Source organism: Protopterus annectens, chromosome 6.part0, assembly GCF_019279795.1.
Source record: "Protopterus annectens isolate FY-2018-M chromosome 6.part0, PAN1.0, whole genome shotgun sequence".
In the NCBI taxonomy this organism is placed as follows: Eukaryota; Metazoa; Chordata; order Ceratodontiformes; family Protopteridae; genus Protopterus; species Protopterus annectens.
In genome coordinates, this window is record NC_056737.1 from 182824889 (window position 1) to 182849002 (window position 24114).

Consider the following 24114-nt stretch of genomic DNA (forward strand, 5'->3'; position numbering starts at 1 on the left):
CACTGGCTCAAGTTGGCTAAGAAGGACCAAACATTATTTTTCTGAACGTGAAAGTCCTTGCTCCATTAAGTGTTCTTTCTCTTCCTACACCTCCTGTTAATAAATGGCTTTCTTAGAGCTTTACGAATAATCTTAATCTGAATCAAGAGACCATTTCAGGTACCTAAACATGCTTCCTGCAGGAACTCCTGCTGTAGCTCTCTTGTCACAAAATACTTTACAAAGAATGACAATGCAAGACATACATTAACATTGTTTAGGATATACATAAAAGCAAATTAGCAGAAATATCTCCTATGTCAACTGCAAGCTGAAAAGAAAGTGTAGGAAAAAGTACAGCAAAGCTACAATAGAATGCAGACTGCTGTGAGGAAAAAAGTATGGGGTTGCTTACATTTTAACATCACAAATTAAACTATTAAGGAGTAACAGTGCAGTCTATTTTTCACCAGTTGTTTACTGTAGAGGTGAGCTGCAATGCTGGTCCTTTTCAGCCACGACAAAGGAGTTGCTACAAAATATATCAAGTTTGGTGGTACAAATATGTATGTGAAGTTTGATTAACAATTATTAGTATAAAGTATGCATTTACAGTGATATAAGCATACAGCTTGAATGACATTGATTAATATAAACTGGAACTGAAGAATGAAAATTCTCTAGATTACTAGTGCTGATAGATACATAAACTGAAATAAACTCCCTTTAATTAACCATTACTTTATATTCTTTCATGTTTTCTTCTTTCGACTAGTTCACATCTTGAGCTCCTAATCCCTATACTGCAGACTATTCTGTCTCTAATGTTTTAACAACTCGGTCCACAATATAATTAGTCTAATTATGTAGACAGGCAAAGATATGACAGGAAAAAGGCAACAAAAAAGTCATACAGAATAGGGAAAAGCAAAATGACTTTTGCCACTAATAAAGTACAAACATTTTCCTTTTTGTCACCCACCACTTTCAAAATATAAGTCAGAAACTCTGAAGTCCAAACTCATATAAACTTATCTGAAAACAACAAATAACCAGAAAGAAATAACTTTTTTGAAGTTAAAGTTTCAAAGTTTCAGCTCACCCTTTGGGAAGAGAAGGACGAGAAAGATTCGGAAAGCGAGGAAAGGAAAAAGAAAGTAAAGGTTTCTGGGAGCCTTCAGCAGGGAGTGAAGCAAATGGATTTCTACAGACATAAGAAAAGCATAGAAAATGAAGAATACAGTCAGCAGTATAATAAAGAAATCCATTAATAATCAAACAATGTATATCAAGCACCAAGTAACACACTATGCAATACCCGAAAAAGAAACTGCAATTTCAATGAATTTCATCATACGAGTTTTTCCTACCCATTCATCACTGAAGAGAGACTGGATGAAAGTACAGTATCTCCACAAGTAGCACTTTTTCCTCCTAGGCATCCAGAACTGAGGGTGCTGCTGGTTTCAACACTCTACAGAAAATCTTGCCCAGCCACTAATCAAGAATGGGATATTACTTACCTGTACAATTCTTCGATAAGGCAGACAGGTCTTAAATGTACTCACAGTTTGGACCCCTAGTAGTTGTGAGCCAATTATTGATGAATTAGTTACTCGCTTTTAAATTAAATTAACGGTTTCCTTCTGGTGACAGAAGAAAATAATTCAGTCTACTTTCAGTCATTGCTTACTTGCTACTGGTGCAAAATTTAAGTATATCGTTCTTGGTTCACATGCCCCGATGAGCTTTTTTTGCTCTAATTCCTTGGTATAAATAAGGCATGACAACATGACCCTGCACATCGGACAAGGTGTTGCAACATCGTATCGGAGGAGGTATCTTGATCCATAAATTTCTTTTTCACCTCACCCCACTCAAATCCTTTAACTATAGTAACTAGTGCTACCATGAAGTGCAGACAGACAGCTACTTTGTTTTAGGCTATGATGCACTATTTTCCTGTTGCCATCCAAGTAGCCTCCAGCAACCCATAGTTGTTCAATGTAAACTTAACATTAAGTTGCACCGCCCACTGTCAGCAGTCATTTAACTTAAACTACTTCTTCTTCCAGAAAGTCAGACAGCGAACATTGCATTAATTACTTCACTTAGTAAGTTTGTGTAATAGTCAATTAAAGTTTCTAACTCTCTGGACTAAAACTGAAGGTCAGCCTGCGTGTTTTTCTTCTGTTGCCAGCCTGATAGCACTTGGTATCCTTTGGGAGTGTAGCAACAGCCTTATGCTCACAGAAAAAGAGCTTTTACGCAACACAAGAAATTCTGCTTGTGAGAGATGCAAATATTTAACAAATGCAGACACACCACTCTCACAAAAAACACAGACTGTGCTACAACACTAAAGCAAACCCATACAAAAATGTCTTATTCTGAGGTTGCAAAAAAATCCTTGCCAAAGCCTCCTCCTCTATGTAAATTAGGTCACACTGAACATCTACTACCACATAACCCTCTGGCACACTTAAGAATCAGTAAGATTTAAATCATCGCAAATCCAGTACTGCAGACCACTGTACAAATAAAATACTACAGTGATCGGTTTTCTCTGTAGTCAGTGATTCTTCATTCACTAGGCTTAACAGAGAATGGTGACGGTGAATTGTCTCAGATATTTCAAGGGCACTTAAAACCCCCTAATCTAACAAATATGACTACAACATGGTGGTGATTCATGTGCGGGGGTGTTGTGGTGGTGAATGATTTGGGGTGCAAAACCTTGAGGGATATGCAGAGAGATATCTCAAAATACTCCAGGCATCTCACAAATGCAAGCAAGATTATGGTCTTGTGTGGAATTCTTAAGCCTAGGTACATTAAAAAAATGGATTCAACAATTGGATAAATAGCTACTGTCCTTCCAGGAAAAATCCAGTTAAGTGTCAGCACTGTTAGGGATGCTTGACAGTCCTACTTGCTTATCAAAGGATAGCCTGCACCTCTCATTCCAAGGCTTCCACATATCGACTAAATCCTCTGCTGCCCCCCACAGTGCCTTTTTTGGGAAGAGTCTAGCTAATGGATACCACAGCGTAGCTATCATTTCAAACCCAAAACAAGATCACATTAAGGTGGTTCTGCCCAACACCTGAAACTGCCTGACCTTGAGGACCTTCTGCATTAGGAACACATATGCATACAAGTTTAAGTACTGTAACTTGGATTAACTGTTTAAAATACTGTGCCTCCATAACTAGATTTTGCAAACACTATCCTCTGATGGTAAATGTGCTGGCACCTCCACATTTGTTAGGGACAAAATCACCTCCAAACAGATTCCTAGACACCAATAATCACACCAAACAAGACAAACGAGCAGCTCCTAGTTTGTTATAGGACACCCTAAATGTCTCAGAAAATCATGTATGTAAAGCTCCTAAACATACTTGATGAATTCCCCACAAACAAAAATTCCACTACCATGGTAAACTTTAACTACCCCTCAATAAACTACAGTACCAATACATACAATATAGGGTATGCCCAGATGTTTTTAGATCAAATAAACACAAACTCCCTGGATCATATCATTGACAAACCCACTACAGGGCATAATATTCTTAACCTTGTCCTTATGAGCATAGCATCATCATGCACTGTTCCCCTGATATCTCCTTCCACAGTTGGGTCAGATCATGATGTAAAAATAGTCAGATCATAATGTAAAAATAACATTTGTTTACTAAGGGTAGCACTGATCACAAATGACCAATTCCATAGTCTTAGCCCGGGAATACAAAGAAAATCAGAATTACACTTAGTGAGAGACAGAAAAAGTATAGTGAAAATACACAATAGAATAATACCATTATCAGATAACAAAAATATAAAGAGTATACACAATTGTAATACACACTATGTACAAAAATCAAGAAAATCTCAAGTAGGGAGGCAAGGTATTTGTGTGATAGTTACAGCTGGGTGCTGTCTAAGTTGGAATGATAGGACAGTTGAGTGAAGTGAAGGAAGTTAAACACAGGTTGTGAGTAGTTGGAAGGAAAATTTATATTTAGCAAAAGATTATGTGAGTGGGAATTGTGGATTGGTGCAATAGAACCTGTCATACGAAGGATAGCAAGAGTGTTAGCAGCAAGAAAAAGAGAATGACGCTGCTCAGGTGATATGGATGGGTGAGAAGAAATGACATTTGGTTGATTACAGGAGGTGGGCCTTTAGTTGAGTCGTTCCTTTGTGGATGAATACTTCCTCAGAGTTTTGGATGTATTATAGAGAAGCAGTGAACTGTACAATGGAGTACAGTTTAGAGAAGGTTGAAGTGAGGGAGCAGAGTCATGTTTTTTGAGGGTGTAGGAAGAAAGTTATTTAATTAGCTGCTATGAGAGTGAATGTCTGGTGATTTGGAGTTTGAATATCTGGAACCCTAGGTCAACTCTCTGAAAAAAATCAAAACGGCTTCTTGTTCAACAGTGTTTTATTGTGTTTTACAGTGGTGTTCATTTTTAAGGAAGTAGACAATAAATCTACAAACTCTACTGGATGTTGTTTTAATGTGTGGAGTTTGCTTTTCATGCTAAGGCTATGAGTGGGAGGTTGCATTCAAGATGGGAGAGTGCAAAGTCTTTGCCTAGGGTTACTCTGGAGGTTTTACTAAGAATGGGGGAGATCTTACTGGCCCAAAATAGGAGAAAGTTAACATTTTCCTTCTGTAATCAAGTTGGAGGCATGTATCAAGCCAAATTGCAATGTATATAAAAGTAGCAGTTTTTCCTATAGGCGTGTTACTGTTGTCAAAGATATGCAAAGAGATTATTTTTTAAGTTTCTTTTTGATGCCAAAGACCATAGTTTCAGTTTTGATGGAGTTGAGGAGGAGGTCTTTGTTGGAAATCTAGTAGATTAAAAATCCAGTGGATTAGGGTTAGGAAATCTCCTTACAGGTCTGTCTAGAGGTTGAATATTGAGTTGCTTGTGCAAAATAATACCATATCATCCATGTAGAGAAGGAGGGGGAGACGAGGTAAGTCAAGGGGGAGTTTACTTATAAAGACTGAAAATATTATTGGAGTAAGTATGGAATTTTGTGGTACCCCTTTTTCATAGCTCACTGATTGGGAAATTCAGGTATGAATTTTGATTGTGAAGTGGTACTTTGTGAGATGTTTTGAAACCAAGGTATGGAATTGGGACTTATGCCTATTTGTAGGTGACTGGGTAGGATCTTGTGGTGAATGAGGTCAAAAGCTTTTGCAAGGTTAATCAAGATGGTGCAGTGGGCTAGCCTCTATACATTGCTAGAAGTATTTTGTCTGCCAGGATCCTGAGGGTTGTGTTGCAAATTTATGGGAAAAGAGGCTGAATGTAGTGATGCACTGGGTGAATAGAATATAGATATTTATTTTCAAGCAATTTACCTAAAGTAGGAAGGATGACATTGATCTGTACTGGGTGGTTTTGCTGGAGTTAAATCGCTTTGGGTTTTGGCCGACAATGGCTATATGGTTGGCATGGTATTTTTTGTGCGTTAGTCACAGACTTAAGCTGTGCTGCAGGGGTGTGGGAGGAAATCCTTGCAGTGGTACATGAACCATGTACAGAGGTCATCTACCTGGTAAAACATCTTCTGCAACAAAAAACAATAGTCTTGTGTTTCTTTTAAAACTGATGAATGTAGGGAGAGAGAGAGAGGGTTCTGGGGATTCGGGGGGGGGGGGGAGTCAGTGTGAGTGTTTGAAAGGGTGGACAGGTTGGAGAACTGAAACAGAATGCAGGAGTTGCTGCTGTTCAAGTTATTTTCAATATCCTTTCCTGTTAGTCAGTTCACTAATTTCCATAATGCTTTTGGTGTTTAGATAAGGATGTCTGAAATGTTTTCATATGTTGGCTTTTGTGTTGTCAAGCTGCTCATTTCGGCAGGCTTCTGCTTTGGTTACGTTGCTGCTATTGCAATGGGAAGGGCTGTTTTCCCATGTCTGCCATACGTTATCTAATTATTAAAAGGGATTTCATTTCAGGAGTTAGCCATTCTACTGTTTTTGGTTTATACAGTCAAGACATTACAGGGAAGAATGTGTCCTGGAGGGATCTCAGTGTAATGGTGACAGCTTCTGCAGCAAAGTTAGGGTAGTTTAAGTTTAATATGAATGACCAGTCTGTGGTAAAGAAGGCCTTTAGTCTGTCTCAGGCCTGAATGATAAATTTTGGGGGAACATTTTGCTGTGGGGGCATGTACTGGGAAATTTACTGTGCAATGGTGGATATTAATACAGGATATTAAAATGGGGCTGCCAGTTGTGATTATCTCTACAAGGGAATGACTGTTAGTGATGAGGTTAGATCATGTGGGCTGCAGCAGCAGCTGCTTATGGTTTAAGCTGATGCATATTAAAGTTGAAGTCACCTAAGAGGGTATATTTGATTTTGTTTTCTAGTTGGGATGTCATTTCTTGAATTAGGGTTTATAACTTTTCAAGTGTGAAAGGAAGACAGTGCAGTGCAGTGCAAGGGGTGTATTTTTGGTTGACCTTGCAGCAACATGTTGACATACAAACAAGCTTGTGACAGAATGTTGTTACTACTGATGTGATGATTCCTTATGCAGTGTTTATTTATTTGTACAGAACATAGCTGTAGTTGACATATGCTGCAAATGTCATAAATGTCTTTTTTACACTCCAGCTGAGGGGTTGTGCAGGGGAGGAACTTCAATACTGATATCACTGTTTTTTTCTGGGTTCGTTGTGCTATGATGACTTCTTGATTTGTCAAAGGAGACCTGTAGGCCACTGGGTAATGTCATGGATACAGGGTAATTTCAGGATCCATGATCTGAATGGTAGCTACCATAGGCTATGAAGTGCATATATAAGTCTATTACTGATGATGTACAGATGGCAGGAATGTAACTCTGATAATATGGCTCCTTACATAATTGTAATGATGTTAAGTTTTTGATATGTTATAAATGTTATATCTTTTCTTCTCTGTGAACAGGCTGAGGAACACAATGTGAGGGTGCTTTTGATGGTGTGGCCATCAGCTTATTGCAAGCAGTGGTTCTGTTCCAAGCGAGAAAAATTAGTATATTGCTGGTAGGAAGCAGTTTTAAGCTGATAAGCAGAGGGTTGGGTAAGTTTAAACTCTGAGCCAAGACTAGTCAAAGAGAGGGGAACGACTAGAAAGAGTATGATGGACGTTTGAGGAACAGGGACAGTTTGAGCTACAGTGGGAGACAGCAGCACAAGCATTTATTGCTGGAACAGTTCTGGTACAGTGGGAAGCGTTTTGAATACACATAAGACAGAAATACTGTACAGGGTGAAGGGTGGAGATAAAGAGGAGGATAGACTGAGTGAGAGACTGGGTAATCTCGACTGACGCAATATAAGCCAAGGAGTAAATGGAGGTTTCCACAGGGCTATTTCACACTGTTATAGTTATGGTAATAATATGGAAATTGGCACATGCCACATTATTCGATGGAACCAAAAAAATCTTACTATAAATTTGTACTCAGATAAGGAGGGAGACAGGATTTTTACACTAGTTGGGAGGGGAAGAGTAATTATCAGAGGACTTGCTTAGGGAGGGGTAGCAAAACAAGAAGGAAGACATGGAAGGGAAGGATCAGATACAGAGGATGGGGATGGGTAAATGTGGTAAAAGAACAGTGGATAATGTGACAAAATTATATGCTCGGAATGTGAATGGAGAGTGAGTCGTCTAACAGTATTTGAGAAGATCTGGTGTGCAATTTATGGCACTTCAAAAGACACATTTACCAGAGAGTAAGTATTGCGCCTTAAAGGGCAGAGGTTATTTGCTGGCTGTGAATGCAGTCTGGGGAAGTGTCACTGGTTATAGGTTTACAGGTACGTACTAGGCTAGCTGCACTGCAGTCCATTTTAAGCCTAGCCAGTTTCCCTTTTTGTGCTCAAAATAACCTATCCCATTTGGTTACAGATTGGTCTTACCCATCCCATTGTCGATAATTACATATTACCCCCAATGAGGGTAACTGGGATCATACCATAGATAATTTAAGAGGACCCATGCATGGTATAAAGCATTTAGGAGATGTTGATCAGTAGTACATGGGGCGTTCCTGGTGTAAAAGATTTTCTTTCCCATCCACAGACCTAAGTTGTGCTTGAATAGGGACAGGGATGAACTTTGTTTTGTGTGGATGGGGAGTCTGCTCCACAGCAACGTTTTCCTCTGCAAGATATATCTGTCCCTCCATACTCTTCTGTTGATGTTTTTAGAACAGGTTTAGATCCTTAGTATTTCTGATGCCATTTGACTTGCTGATGTGCAGTAAATCCATCAGTAATCGGTAGGGAATCCTTGTATGTCTGACACAGGTCACTTCTTAGCAACCTGTAAAATAAACAGCACAGAACAGAGCTTTCAGTCGGTTCATGTAGATGTTGTTTATGCTTTTTATGAAGAAGCCCTTTCCTCTGAAAATACTGGATAAGATGGAAGATAATTGTAGTAGACTTGCAGGGATTAAGGGACTTAGAAGGAAAGAAAATCACTATCTGCTTGACATATACTCCCTCAGTAACCTCAAGATGGAGCTTAAGGGAGATGCTGGGTGAAACATTAAGGCTTTGAGGAATACTGATTGCTCTTGGAGATTGGAATCTGCCAGTAGAAAGAAAGCAAGTGGATAGCGGCCTGATGCAGAAAAAAATAAATCTAGAGTAAATTTCTTAGATAGTTTCTAGAGTTGGTAGGATGGGTGGATATTTGGGAATTAGAAGTAAGGAGGGGGAGAGCACTGGCATACATACATCACTCCTCAAGGTACAAGATTTGGTCGGGAATTGACAGCATATACATCATGCGAGAATATGCCCACTGAATGAAAAAGGTGAAGGCTGACCCCATGACATTTTCGGATCATGATAAGATGAAACAATCTCTGAGGGTGAACGGAAACAATGTTCTTCAGAAACACTGGAGGGTCGAAATGCATAAACTGGAGAAAGACAATAAAGCACAATGGGCTAAAGGAGAAATGGGTACAATATTAGGAATGGATTTTGACTAGGGTTGAGGGGGAGGAGAAGAAACATCAAATGAGGGAAGTGACTCAGGGAAAGGAGAAGAAGAGATTGGAGAATGAAAGACTGAAGTATAGGAAACAGCTCTTTAAAAAGCTGTAAGATTTTTAGAAAAAGGAGAAGGCAAGGAAGAGAAGATAACTAAGAGAGAGAGAAAGGAAAGTTAGACCAATCTTACAAAGTCAGGAGGGTCAGTGGATTTGGAGGAAAAAAACAGCAGCTGAAATCCTTTTTTTCAGTAGAAGTCCTATAGCTACTAAAGCACTAGCAGTTTGACTAAGACAAGAGGAGGTGGAAAAAGAAATGTATGAATCAGTAAGAAGGGAGTGGGAGGGACAGCAGTGGAACTAGCTGACATTTTGGAGGAATTTAGGATTTTTTACAGTAATCTACACAGAGAGGCCTGATCAAACCTATAAGGGAAGGGGATGTAAAGGAAGCCTGCCGGTAAGTGATGGGATCCCGAATGAGGTGTGGGAATTGGAAAGGATAAAACAGTCAAACAGTGCTTACAGTTACTTGCTCAAATTCAAAAGAGAGACGGGCAGCTGAATTCATGGGGGGAGGCAATTTCTGTAGTCATACATAAGGAAGAGAATCGTTCATTGTTGCCAGACTCATACAGGCCTATATCTACTTTGAATCAGGATTATAAGTGTTTTATGCAAATTTTCACTAACAGATTGGGACCAGTATTAAGGAGGTTAAGGATCAGATGGGTTTGGGGGGTGGAGGACAATGGAAAATCTGATTAAGGTGGCTTTGATAATGCAACACGTAGCTAACAGACAACAAGAGTTAGCATTGCACTGCACTTATTGTATGCGGAAAAGGGATTTGATAAGGTTAGCTGGGAATTTATGCTCTAGATGTTGAAGGGAAAGGAACTTCCGAGACAACTGGATTTAGTTAGTGAATAATATATTGGTGCCATGGCCAGGATTAAAATGTGGGTGGGGCTGTTGGGAGCAGTAGACATTCAAAGAGGAATGAGACAACACTGTCCACAATCTCCTTTGCTTTTTGCTCTGCATAAAGAGCCGCTGGCAGAGGCTATAAGAAATTCCCACATTAGGGGCTTTCCATTGGAAATTATGAGAAGATTGCTTTATATCCAGAAGATATATTGGTTTTCTTGTCCTAGCCACAGGAGGATTAAGAGAGGCTGAGGAGACTAGAGGAGGCCTTTGGAAAGGAGTCGGGTATAAAATGAATCATTCCAAAACACAATCCATGGTAAACAGGGATATTCAAAGAGGGGATCATCTTTGCAAAGACGAAATGTGATATTTGGGTGTCTGGCTTATAGAGAATGTGGAAGACACTCTTGACAGTTACCTACAACAGGGTATATGCAAAAATGAATAAACTCTTAGGTAATGGCTCCCCTCGCCTCAGAAACTAACGAACCAGTTTCAACTGGTTACTTCGTTACTGAGGCAAGGGGAGCCATTACCAAACAGTTTATCGGTTTTATTAATTTTATGCACTTCGGCTTCCTACTTGTGTTTTTGGTACAAGCAAAAAAACGAGACAGCAACTGCTGAAGTGGAAAGGAATTAGGTTAAAGATAGATCAATGGATCCAATTTTTAAAAATGGTGATACTGCTTTAATACTTATACCCAGGAATTGTGCTTATCAAGCTCCCAGGCATTCACTTGTTAAAGAGAGGGAAGAAAGGATGAAGAGAGTTTGTTTGGGACAGAGGAAGGCCTAGAGTTCCTTGGCAAGTATTGATGGAGCAGAAGGACAGGGGATATTGGATCTGAAGGCTGAGTCATTGGCATGTATAACAGCAAATGTAATATGGTTGGTAGATGTAGATTTTATAGTGGACTGGAAAGATATGGTCAAAGACAAAGAGGCACAATTGGATTGGAGAGGTGATTTTTTGGAATTATTATAGGAAGGACCCAAAAGCAGGCTTCAGTTGCACTAGATAAGGTAGATGCACCAGGCTTTCAACCCTCAGTGGCAAAGGAGTGAGTGGAAAGGATGGAAAGAGAAATTACTACCAAATGGAGGTAAGATGGGAGAGGAACTAAGAAGAACAGCACTTCGCAATGGGGGGAGCAGCAAGAAGTGAGACAATGGGCTAAATTATGAAAGGGGAGGGCTATAAATCATGGGAAGAAATTAGGGAGGAGTTTTATTTAGGTGACAACTTAAACTGGGTTTACCAAAGGGTGTTATGTTGTATGAAGGAGTTAGAAAGCTGCAATAAAAAATACCTACAAACCCCAGAGACAGTGCAAATTCTCAAAGATAGCAGAAAAGACGGCAGATCAATGAGGATCTTAATTAACACAGGGAGGAACAGGATCCAGGAAATACAGAGGCAGGATGAGGACCCAACCACACAGAAGTAGAGTAGGGAATTAGAGGAAGGGATACAACAGGATGAGTCCCGCCCAAATACTGAAGCTCCCTAGATGTCTGTTGATAGCTTACTTATTTTGTATTTTTACAAGAAGGGCCTGCATAACTACTTTCATACTCTGTTGAGACTGGCTAGAATATTCCTGGGGGAGGCAACACTGGAGATGCATGGAAAAGAAAGGCTCATGGGTATATTTTTTGGGGGGATTACTCTAAATTGGTGGCTTTTAGGAGGGAGCTGAGGGACTTATGTAGATATCTCTTCCCTCATATGGATTTAATGTAGAAAGTCAACACACGTTATATCACAGCATGATGGAACAAGTCCTCCAAGTAAGAAGAAACAAAAAGAGCAGGAGACATCTGAAGAAGAAATATGGACATGGGAAAGAAAAGAGATTTAATGTGGTGCAGTATTTATGCAAAGGAGAAAACAAAACTAATCAATACAAAAGGGCAGCACCAAAGATATTTGGAAAGAAATACAGGCGAAGGCATCTGGATATAGAAAATTTTAGAAAACAAAAAATAAGAAAAAGAGGAAAAGTAGAAAACAGGATCAGTAATGGGGAAGTTACAGAAATAGAAAATGAGATTATGGATTACCTGGGAAGTGAAGGATTTAGTGTAGAAAATCTAACTCTGATAACATCACAGCAGGATAGAGCAATGGGTCCCCAAATTATGGAGAAACCAGTGGTGTGGGAAACATCTGATCAGTTGCCATATGAAGATACTTTGGAGATTTACACAGAAAACCAGTACAAAAGTCCCCATGGCAACTATGACACAATCAGTAATAAATAAAAAACAACAATATATAGTCCATATTTTGACAGAGAGTATAGTCAAGGAAGTTATAAAATATTGGGGGATAGTAACAGGTGACAAGGATTTGAAACAGTTGTTGAAGAAACATATTAAGGTTTCATATAAGAGAGGTAGGAATTTAGCGGATATGATAGTACATAACTGCTTTATGGTACCAGATACTATTTTGATATGCCCTACAGAAACTAAAGCAGGCACAATAGCTTGTAACAATTGCTCAATTTGTAGACATATAGTACAAGTATTTCCAAAAATAAACAGCATAAGATTCACGCCTAGGAACTTGTGTAAAACAAAAGGGGGTAGTTTATGCCCTAAAATGTAGTTGTAACCTTTACTACATAGGAGAGACGGGCAGAGCATTTAAAATACGCATGCAGGAACATATTAGGGATATAATAAAGCAGAAGGTGGACAGCCCTTTGGGACAGCACTTTATGTCCAAACATAATGCTAAACCAGATGGATTGGTGGGTTGCATTTTGGAGAAAGTTGAGATGTTTTTAGGGGAAAATGTGAAAATGAAAGACAAATTCTTGAAAAAAGAAACTTTTTTATTTTAAAATATAATACTTTGGAACACAATGGGTTAAGCAAAGAATGCAACTGGAAATATAAGTTCATAGGTAGGTACTAGGCTATCAGCCCAAGGGCCTACGTAAGCCTAGCCAGCAAGGTTCCATAGCTTACGCCACCCAAGAAAGTTATTTTCCTGTGCCACTGTCCAGCAGAGATACCGAAATGATCCCCGGGTGTATTTCCTATTTCCCATCCACTCATCAAGATTTTTCTTGAAGAGTGCTAATGAAGAACTTTGCTTGACATAAATGGGTAGCTTGTTCCAGAGTACAGGAAGTCTCTGGGACAGGAATCTATCCCTCCAGCATGTCCTGTTTATTGAAGTGACAAGGTTTAGGTCCCTAGAGCGTGTAGCTCGGAGGGATTGGGATTTCTTTAGGTGTAGCATGTCCAACAGCTCTGGGTTTGACATAGCTTTATATGTTAGGCAGAGATCACCTCGGAGTAGGTGATATGCTACGGAGTACAGCTGGAGTTTTTTTGAGGCAGTCAGTGTAGGGCATTTGTTTGAGGCCAGTAATCCTCTTTGTGAGGTACTTCTGTGGCCTTTCCAGCTGCTGCAGATGTCTTGTGACGTACATTCGAAAAGGGGCGTTGTACTCTATAGTGGGTCTAATGAGTGATGAGAAGAGGGGAACAATGACCTCTTTTTTCCTGGATGAGAACCCTTTTATGATGAGGTGTGCCACGTAGAAGGACTTCCTGACTACTGTGGGGATGTGACTATCAAAGGAGAGACTACTGTCCACCCGGGTCTCAAGGTCTCTTATCACGCATTCGGTGTTAAGTAGATTGCTGCCTATGTGGTAGTTCATGGGTACAGAGTTTTTACCAAAGGGGATGACACTGCACTTTTTGGCATTGAGCTTGAGACCATGGCTCTGACACCAGGCATCTGTCTCAGTGAGGCCCTTCTGTAGGATGTCCCACATCATTCGGGGACTTGACTATGGCTCCTAGTTTGCAGTCATCTGCGAACTCTGTTAGCCAGAGGCCTTCTGTGTTAGCGTGTACTTCAGAGAAGTAGATACCAAACAGGAGAGGTCCCAGGACGGAACCCTGTGGTACATCACTTGTCACTGCTTTGAGGTCAGATTTGGAGTCTGCAACTTTTAAGTGTGAGTTCTGTCAGTGAGCCAGTTAGCAACCCTTCTTGTGACATAGGGATTTATACCTAGTTTAGTGAATTTAGCTATAATTCCAGAATGGGAGATGGTGTCTAAAGCCTTGGCGAGGTCAAGATAGGCTGTGTGAACCACCTTACCCTCATCCACAGCTTCGGTGACTGCCTCAAAGAAGTCGATCAGGTTCAGGAGGCATGATCTGCATTTCACAAACCCAAACTGGGTGGGATCCAGAGTTAGGAGGTTACCAATGTCTTTGTTTATGAGTTCCATGATGAAGCGTTCCATGGCCTTGCACACCAGGCTCATCAGGCTAATAGGTCGATAGTTCCCGGGATCAGTGGTGGCTCCCCCTTTCTGGACTGGGATAACTGTTGCTGTGCTCCATTCAGTGGGCACAAAGCCTGATGCAAGGCTATTATTGAACATGGTGCTTAAGTGGGGAGCCAGTTCGTTCTGAAGTTTATGTAAAACACAGTCTTGGATGTTGTCTGGTCCCATGGATGCTGTGTTTTTGGCTTTAGAAAGTGCAGCTTTTACCTGTGTAGTTGTGATTACAGGGACTCTGCATTCTTCCTGTATAGATATGGGCCTTTTAGGGGGTGAGAGGGGGGTAAAGTTAGCACTGAACCGATCTGCCAGGATGTTGGCAATATCAGTTGGTTCTGTAATTCTCATGCCTTTGTGCTTTAACTCAGAGCAGATCTGGGTGTTGCCATCTAGATTCTTGACATAGCTATAGAATGCTTTGTGGTTGTCCTTGGATTTCGTAGCTAGCTTTGGAGGATCTTATAAGGGATCTCAGCTTCTTACTGAGGATGACCAGAGAGCTCCTCCACTCAGGGGATTTTACTCTCTTTTGCAACAGTTTCTTCCTTCTGTTGTACAGTTTGTTTATGGCAGGGGACCACCAGATTGGCTTCCTTTTTTTGGAGGATAGCGTCTTGGTTCTGTTTGGGATAGCACAATCCATGCACTCTTATAAGTGCTTATAGAGTGCATTTGTGTAGGATTCAGCAGTTGTAAATGTATTGTCCATCTGCATGGGTGTCATGAAGTTCACCACTTCTGTCTTAAGAAGCATGAAGTTGGCTTTGGAGAAATTTTTTACTGTGGTTTCCTTAATGGGGGGTGGGGGCGGGATGTGGATATCAAGGGTGATAAGCTTATGGTCGGATTGGATCAACGAGGAGTTGACTTCAGGTGTGGAACACCAGTCACTCATGTTGGTAATGACTAAGTCTAGGATATTGTTGCCCCTGGTGGCGGTGTGGATAAGTTGATCTAGGGCATTGGAGTTTATGAATTCCAGAAAGCATTGAGCTAAGGAGTTGGTACAGGAGTAGTTTTCCCAGTTAATGGTGGGATAGTTGAAGTCGCCCATTATTAGGGTGTTTGGTTGAACCCTAATATTTTCCAGTACATCAAGAAAAGAGGAGTGGGAATCCTGGGGCATGGTGGGGGATTCTGTAGCAAGCTACAATTTGGATTGCAGTTTTGCCCAGAGTTAGTTGCACTTGGATAACCTCGGATGCATTATGCTGAGCAACTAGCCTGGAGGTGTGGATATCCTTAATGAATATGGACACACCTCCGCCTTTGGTGTTTCGGTACAGGTTACATGGCCAAAAAGTGTGGCATGAGTGATGTGATATGTGATATCATTGATTAATGTGTTAATTGCCTAATTTTTTAAGTATATAAGATAGATGAAAGTTGTATGTTTTGTACTTGTAGAAGGCTTGTTGCTGAAGAGCTAAGTCTTGTTCTTAATAAAAGTGGTGTACTACCAGAGTCCGTGACTATATATTGTTGCTTTTTATTTTTAATTTTGAGTTGTTGTGGTTTTGTGGATATGAAGCAATCAGTGTTGCAGAGTGATAGGCCAGCAAGTTCCCATATGAAAGAGCAACAGATGACACAGGATAAAACTAAAGAAAATATGTCACAGGAAGATGCTCTGGAACTTTCTGTAGAATGCCTGTAGGAAATAGAGAACAAAAAATGTGCCCTCAGTTTATAAGAAAATGATCTAAGGGAAGAGTTGCTTGATGTCATAGAGATGGACAGCCATATTAAGATCAATGAAAGAAATAGACTACAGAAAGTCAATACAACCCAAAAAACTGGAAGTTTGATAAAACAAATGAACACCATAATCAGGACTACTCATAGAAATTCATGTGATAGAAGTAAATGGGCTTTAGTACTGTGCAGCTAAATTAATAACAGATAAAGTCCTACCACAAAAACAGGGCAGTAAGGGAAAAGAAGGGGAGAAGGCAAATACCATCATGGAAGTATAGAATAGAGAAAATTATAAAGCAATTTGACAAGAAGTGTTAGAGGGAACAGTTCAACAAAAATACTCAGAAAGACAGATATGATAAAAGCAATGTGCAGTATCAGAACAGATCAGGATCTACCATGCACTATCACAAACTTTTAGTTATATACTCACCATAACTTCAGATGTTTGGGATCCATCTCGCCTACATTCTGACTGATGGGTTCGGAGCCGATCCCTCGGCTCCGACTCGGCACGCTTATGCCAAAGAGTGAAGTCTCTTATTGGCTGAGCTTACTATATCCCAGGATGCACCACTACCAGTCCCCCAGATCTAGTTTGTCCGCATACATGCACACACGCATACCCTGCTTATATAACATCGTCAGATGAAACAAGATAAAACAGTTGAACTCAAAACCGTTCAATCTCTTCTGATCTGCAAGGCAGGGGAAGGAGGGTGGGTATTAGGAATGTGGCGAGATGGATCCCAAACATCTGAAGTTATGGTGAGTACATAACTAAAAGATGTTATGTGATCCTATCTCGCCTACATTCTGACTGATGGGACAGCGTCCCTAGCACCTGAATCCTGGGTGGCTCACTGGAAAACACTCCTGAGTACCGTGGAACCAAATGATGCTCGTCCTTTAGATGCCACATCCAATTTGTAGTGGGAAATGAAAGTGTGCGGGTTGGACCAAGTAGCCGCAGCACAAATTTCCGATATAGCGAGCTTGGAATGAAAGGCTATAGAAGTAGCCATAGCTCTGGTAGAATGAGCCTTGATAGATGTTGTAAGTTGCTTATTCGAAGAAGAATAGGCCTGAGTTATGCAATCTCTGATCCATTTTGAGATAGTAGCTTTTGTGATGGTTTGGCCCAATTTATTATCTGAGAAGGACACAAACAACTGGTCTGACTTACGAAGTTGTTGAGTCCTGTCTAAATAGAAGCGTAATTGCCTGTGAACATCCAATTTATGGAGAGTGTATTCTGCTTCATTGGAGAATTTTGGAAAGAAAACTGGTAACTCTAGAGATTGTTGAAGACAGAAACTAGAACAGACCTTTGGGACAAAGGATGGATTAGGCCTAAGTGATACTCTATCCTTGTGGAAAATCAAGCACGGTGGCTTAATAGACAGGGCTTGAAGCTCTGAAACTCTTCTTGCAGAAGTAATAGCCACTAAGAATGCCGTTTTCCAAGACAGATATTTTAACTCGCATGTAGCAGCCGGTTCGAAAGCGGAGATGTTAATGCGCGAAGCACCAAATCAAGATCCCACGGAGGTGCAGGATGAAAAACTGGTGGTCTTAATAGACTCGCACCTTTAATGAACGTTTTGCATAGTCTGCTGCTCATCAAAGGGGATCCGTGGATTCGTGGAATTTAGAGATAGCCGCTAGTTGGACTTTAATAGTTGAGACAGAAGATCCCTGATTAAACAGGGATGTTAAGAATTTCAAAACCTCTGGGACAGGAGCAGTGATAGGGTCTAAGCCCTTGAGTTGAGCCCAGATAGCAAACCTCTTCCACTTACTGAGGTACAATTTGTTAGTGGTGGGTTTGTGGGCAAGATAAAATGTGAACAACTTCCGGGTCTAGTGTGTGCCTTCTAACTAAGGTCGGAAGTGGAGGAGCCAAGCTGTCAATTTCAAAGATTGAAGGGACTGATGCCAATGTCCCGACTGATGGATTAGCAAGTCCGAAGCAGGTCTAAGGTCCACGGATCGTCCACTGCATGCTTCTTCAGGTAAGGAAACCATATCTGACGAGGCCAGTATGGGGCAATCAGAATCATTGAAGACCCCAGTTGAGAAGCTTTTGAATAACTTTGGGAAGAAGTGGAATTGGAGGAAAGGCATAAAGTAGCCCTGTTGGCCAAGGTTGTGCTAGAGCATCCATGGCTGGTACTTCCTGATGTGGGATCAAGGAGAAGAACCTTTGGCACTTGGTGTTTTGTGGAGTTGCAAATAGGTCGCAGCACGGCGTCCCCCATCTCTTGAAAACCTGGGCTGCTACTGTGCGGTTTAGAGACCACTCGTGAGGAGAGAGAATTGTCCTGCTTAATTTGTCCGCCAATACATTTGACTTTCCCGGGATGTGGGTCGCTACCAAGAAGCGGTTGGTAGCTACAGCCCATTCCCACACTCTCATGGCCTCTCTGCAAAGGGGGTACGATCTGGTCCCTCCTTGTTTGTTCAGATACCAGACCACCGACATGTTGTCTGTGTGGATGGCGACGATGCCCTGAGGAAGAAACTTGTGTAAGGCCTGTAGGGATAGAAGTACAGCCCTCATCTCCAACACGTTGATGTGAAGAAGAGCTTCGTCTGGAAGCCAGGAGCCCTGAACTAGCCTGCCCAGACAATGCCCCCCCCACCCTATCTGGGAGGCATCTGTCGTCAGGGTAACCACTGGAGGGGGGAGAACAAAGGGTTTTCCTTGATCCAAGTTGGATGTCTGAAGCCACCAGCGAAGGTCCCTTTTGCATATTTCCGTAATCATGATGTGATGATTGAGGGAAGATCCTGAAAGGACCATTGAGTTGACAAGAGCCACTGAAGAATCCTCATGTGTAATCTTGCTAGAGGAACTAAAAGAACCGTGGCAGACATTGAGCCTAAAACCTGTAGAACCATCCTGGCTGGGGCTTTGGATCTCGAGATCAGAGCTTGAACTTGGCCCTGTAAAGTTCGGATCCTTTCGGCAGGAAGAAAGACGCCAAGATCAATCTTGAGTCTATCTCTGCTCCTATAAACTTTATGCGTTGAGAGGGCAGCAAGACAGACTTTGACCAATTGAATGTAATCCCCAGGGAAACACCCAGGGAGATGGTGGCTTTGAGGTTGTCCATTAGTAGATGCCTGGTGGTGGCAGTCAGGAGCCAGTCGTCGAGATAGGGAAACACTTGGAATCCAAGACTTCTCAGGTGAGCCATCACTACTGCCAAACACTTGGTGAACACCCTGGGGGCTGTGGTGAGACCAAAGGGCAGAGCGCAAAATTGGTAATGACTGACTCCCAGGCTGAAGCGCAGATACCTTCTGGACGCCTGATGTATCGGTATGTGATAATAGGCGTCCTTGAGGTCTATGGAGCACATCCAAACATCCTTCTCCAATAATGGGAGAATGGATTGTAACGTGACCATTCGAATTTGGATTTCGTGACGGATTGGTTCAGTCTGCTGAGATCCAATATTGGCCTCAGGTCCCCTGTCTTTTGGCACTAAAAGAACCTGGAGTAATTTCCTGATCCGATCTGGTCTGTGGGGACCGGTTGGATGACTCCTTTTCTAGCAGCTTTAAAGCTTCTGCGGCTGCTATTTCCCTTTGACTGGGTGGTGGGTCCGGGATTCTCTTGGACGGTGGGGGTGAGTATGTGAATGGGATGGTGTAACCTCCGGCAATGATCCGAAGCACCCATCTGTCCTGAGTGATTGACTCCCAGGCTTTTAGGTGCTTGGCAACGACACCCGACTGGCTCGAGCAGCACAGCCGGGCAATCCCTCATGACGTGTGGGAGGCTGAAGAGCCACGAAAGGACTCGCGGTCTCCAGAATTGCGGGGCCCTCTGCCGCCTCTGGGACGGCGTCTCCTGAAAAATTTCCCGTCCTCTGCCTCTGGACGGGAATCTTCCTGCTGTTGGGAGAAAAACTTGCGAGATTTGCGGAACCACATTTTCCCTCCTTTAGCCTTGGGGTAAGGCCGAAAGGGAGTGGAATAACGGCACCTACGGCAGATAAAGTTTTTCCCTCTTGCTCACAGCGGTAAGGGTGTCTTTCACCTTGGGTCCAAACAATGAGGACCCATCAAAGGGAGCGTCGGCGAAGGAAGACTTGAAGGCCTCCATGAACTGACACAAGCGGAGCCAGGCTTGTCTCGTGAGCCACGCCTGTGCCTGCCGCTCTACCCGCCCCTTCGGCCGCATAGGAAATGAGCCTCATGGACGAGTTAGAAATTGACGTAAGGATAGCCAACTGAGAGCTAACCGACTGGGCTAGCTGCTCAGGTAGGTTATCCGAGAGGGAATCTGACAACTTCTTGACCAGATCCCTCTGAAGCCTGGTAAAATGTGCCAAATAATTCAGAGACCTTAAGGTAAAGGCCGCTGAAGTCAGGGTGCGCTTCCCGTACCTGTCCATACTCCTAGACTCCTTATTAGGAGGATGGACGGACGTTGAAGCCTCTGCCACGTCCTGTTGTGTAGCAGATGCCACCACCATGGCATCTACAGCCACGCCTTTAGTAAGGAACTCCTTCTCGGGGGGAGCAGACAAAAATTTATTTGGACGAGAAGGGACTGGTTCCACGGTATCTGGATGTTCCACGCCTTCGACAAACTAAATCCAGAAGCTCGTCGAAGGGCGGAGACACCCAGGAGGCGGAGGGCTGAGCCCCAAAGGCCTTGAGGAGCACTGACTCGTCCGCAGAGGGGGGTTTGGATATCCAGCCGCCTCGTTGTTTGAGGATCTCTAAGATGTCTGCAAATGAGACATCATCCGAGGACGACTTCGGGGACCCTCTGCATCATCCATATCAGTGTCCGATGTAATAGACTCGGGGAGTCCACGTGCTTCCTCTTGCACGATCTCTTCCTTGGGGTTCCCCTGAAGACAACTCCGAAGAACCCGCAGGAGGAGGGGAACCCCCACTGGGGGTAACCTCAGGCCTCGGTGCTCCGCTGGCTACGGACAGGGGAACTGCCAAAGACCCAGTCTCCACGCCCAGGGAAGGTGCCGGTAAAGCCGGAGAGATGGCCGAAGAGGACTTGGCCAAGGCACTCCTCATGGCCCTGAAAGCCGGACCCCCAGAATCCTGGGAGTGTCCGGTCTCCGGAGCCGTGATAGCCGACGGAAGTCCCGCAGCCGAAGCACCGAGGGGGAGGCTCGGAACCGAAAGCATAGGTCCCGAAACATCACCCCCGGGTCCAGCCGAAGAAGTCCGCGTACCAAACTCGGACCCAAAGGCCCGGGTTGGAGTAAGGGTCAGAGCCGACCCTGAGATCTCCACCGGCTCCAACAGCACCTGCTCCGACGGAGCCGAAGCAGTCGGAGGAGGAATGGCAATGGGGTGGGCCAAGGTCATAGGCTCCGAAGCCAACTGGGTCGGAACCGAAACAAATTTTTGGAAGACTGGGGACTGGAACAGTCTTTGGAGCACCCTGTCTATATCAGAATCTGACATTCTCGAAGACCGAGAGGAAACAGAACGGGTTCGAGAAGGCCTCTCCATCGGCCCCAAAGGGCTAGGGGACCGGCTCCGAGGCGATTTGATGAGTATCGGCGCCGAGGGAATACTCACACCAGATTCCATCGGTGCCGAGGTAGACTTCGGCGCCGAGGAGGAAGTGTCTGAGCGGGCGACCCTTGTCGGCTCCGAGCAGCGGAGCCGACGAAGGTGACCCGCCTCTCGATGCCCCAGCCATCGGCTCCGAAGCCAGAGGAGTCGATACTGGTGGCATCGAGGCAGACCGTTCCGACCTCGGCTCCGAAGTCTTTGGAGCCGAAGGAGAGGCCTGCCTAAGTCTCTTGGCAGTCGGATCCGACGGACTGGTCGGAACCGAAGCCCTTTTCTTTTTGGCCGGAGCAGGAGAGGATGCCAAGGCTTCTTCAAAGGAAGGTTTAATTAACCCCTTAAGAATCAATTTATTTTTCCTCTCCTGGAGGACCCTTGAGGAAAAAGCGTGACATACGCTGCATGACTCCTGCAAGTGCTTTGCCCCTAGACAATATACACAGAGCGAATGATCGTCTGTGATAGACATTTTGAAACCACATTTCGAACATTTTTTAAAGCCCGAAGGCCTAGGGGTTTGAGACATGATGTTAAACAATTCTAGTAACTTTGACAGGAAAGTAAACAACTATAGATTTACTGATGATAAACCTAAGCTTACAGTTATAGCTTAACACAAACACTTCCTGTAAATGACAGGGAACTCTAAACAACTATAGATTTACTTGAGACCCTGTAAAGTTTTAAAAGGTTGACAGTCCGGGAAGGCCCTGGATGGAGGGGGGCCGAAAACAAACTCAACCCAATCACACACAACAGTTTTCACAATCCAAACGTACACAAAAGAGCGATAGCCGTTAAAACAGCTTTTGTGACCAAAAAACAGCAAAAAACTGACAGAAAAGTTAGTTAATAAAAACTACTCAGCCCAGCCAGCTCGAGACCACGTCTTCGCAGAGAAGCGGCAAATGAGATCTGGGGGACTGGTAGTGGTGCATCCTGGGATATAGTAAGCTCAGCCAATAAGAGACTTCGCTCTTTGGCATAAGCGTGCCGAGTCGGAGCCGAGGGATCGGCTCCGAACCCATCAGTCAGAATGTAGGCGAGATAGGATCACATAACATCAATAAACTAAAATATAAGCCAGGCAGAAAAACTTATATATATATATATATATATATATATATAAAATATGCAGATAAATATAAAGGAAAAGTACAAAATAAGCAATTTATTGATGATCCAAAAATGTTTTATAGAGAACTGGGAACAATGCAAAAGGAATTGAACCACCACCAAAAAAAAGAAGAAATAAGATATGTTTTGGAGCAATATCTATGAAGATCCTGTGGAGTACAACAAAGATGGTGAACGGATAAAAGAAGTAAAATAAAGAATAATAAGTTCAAACATACAGGATATGAAATGGAATGAAGTAATGGCCACAGAGTTAGAAAAAATTTAAAGAAAACGCTCCTGATTGGAAAACCACAAATATGGCATGGATAGACTACAAAAAAAGCATTTGTCAGTATCCTGACTTCATGTATAAAATAATGCTTAAAAATGTGCAAGATGCACCCTACACTGATCGATTACATTACAGCGACCATGAAACAGTAGCAAAGCACTCTGCAGTTAAGTCATGATAAATGACAAATTATTATTCCAGAGTTAAAAATTCAAAAGAGTATATTCCAGAGTGACACTTTCACTGCTGCTCTTTGCTTTTGCCCTTAACTCATTAAGCGGTCTACTTAACAGCTTAGACAATGGTTACAATTTGGCTCCCAGAAAACAACAAAGTGTAAAAAATTCTCACATTCTTTTTGTGGATGATTTAAAACTGAATAGTTCATCAGATGAGGAAGTGAAAGCACAACTGCAAGTGGTCAAAACTTTTTCGGATGATATAAGAATGTCATTTGGTCTTGATAAATGTGCAAAAGCAACCTTTAAAGCAGGAAAGCTGTAGCAGCAAGAAAACATCAGCCTGGGACAAGAATGTGATATAAATGAATTTGAGCAAGAGGGAGTGTATAAATATTTGGGAATTGATGAAGGATCACAACAAAACCTGAACAAATGAGAATAAAACTTAATAAGAAATATTTTACAAGACTAAAATTAATACTGAAAACAAAGCTAACATCTAGGAAAAGTCCAAGCTATAAACCAATTTGCTCTTCCTAACTTAACAGTTTTGGATTTCTTGACTGGCCCCAAAAGGTGTTGGATCAGTTGGACAGGAAAATAGGAAGGATGCTTCATGCTCATCAAATGATTTATAAAAATCAGTGTATACTAAAATTATATATTCCCCATTCTAAAGGATGTATGGCCTTCCTTAAAATCTTAGGACTGCATACATATCTGCTGTCCTCAAAAGACCCAAACATAGTGAAAGTTTTAAAACATGCGAAGAATAAGTCTAAGATGACTTACCTGCTTAGTTTAGCAGAAGCATATTGGTGTCAAGTGTAAACTGATATCAAACCAGCAGTAAATAAAGATCAGGCAGCAACTGAATGTGCCAAAAAATGAAAGAATATAAGGCGAAGGATCAGATGAGAAGGCAAGAAAAGTAGAAAATGCATAAATATAGTTGCAAGTACAGAAAACTCTTGGAACAACTTTATACTTA

At 42.3% G+C, this 24114-nt stretch overlaps 1 protein-coding gene across 1 annotated transcript in view; it reads right to left on the reverse strand.

Annotated features, from left to right (window-relative positions):
* The window catches only part of PTPN21 (protein tyrosine phosphatase non-receptor type 21), a 1442744-nt gene that overhangs the window by 784010 nt on the left and 634620 nt on the right, over window positions 1-24114 (reverse strand). The window contains exon 10 of the mRNA XM_044073481.1: window positions 1082-1183. Coding sequence (XP_043929416.1) covers window positions 1082-1183 — 102 coding nt within the window. The remainder of the gene's footprint in view (window positions 1-1081; window positions 1184-24114) is intronic.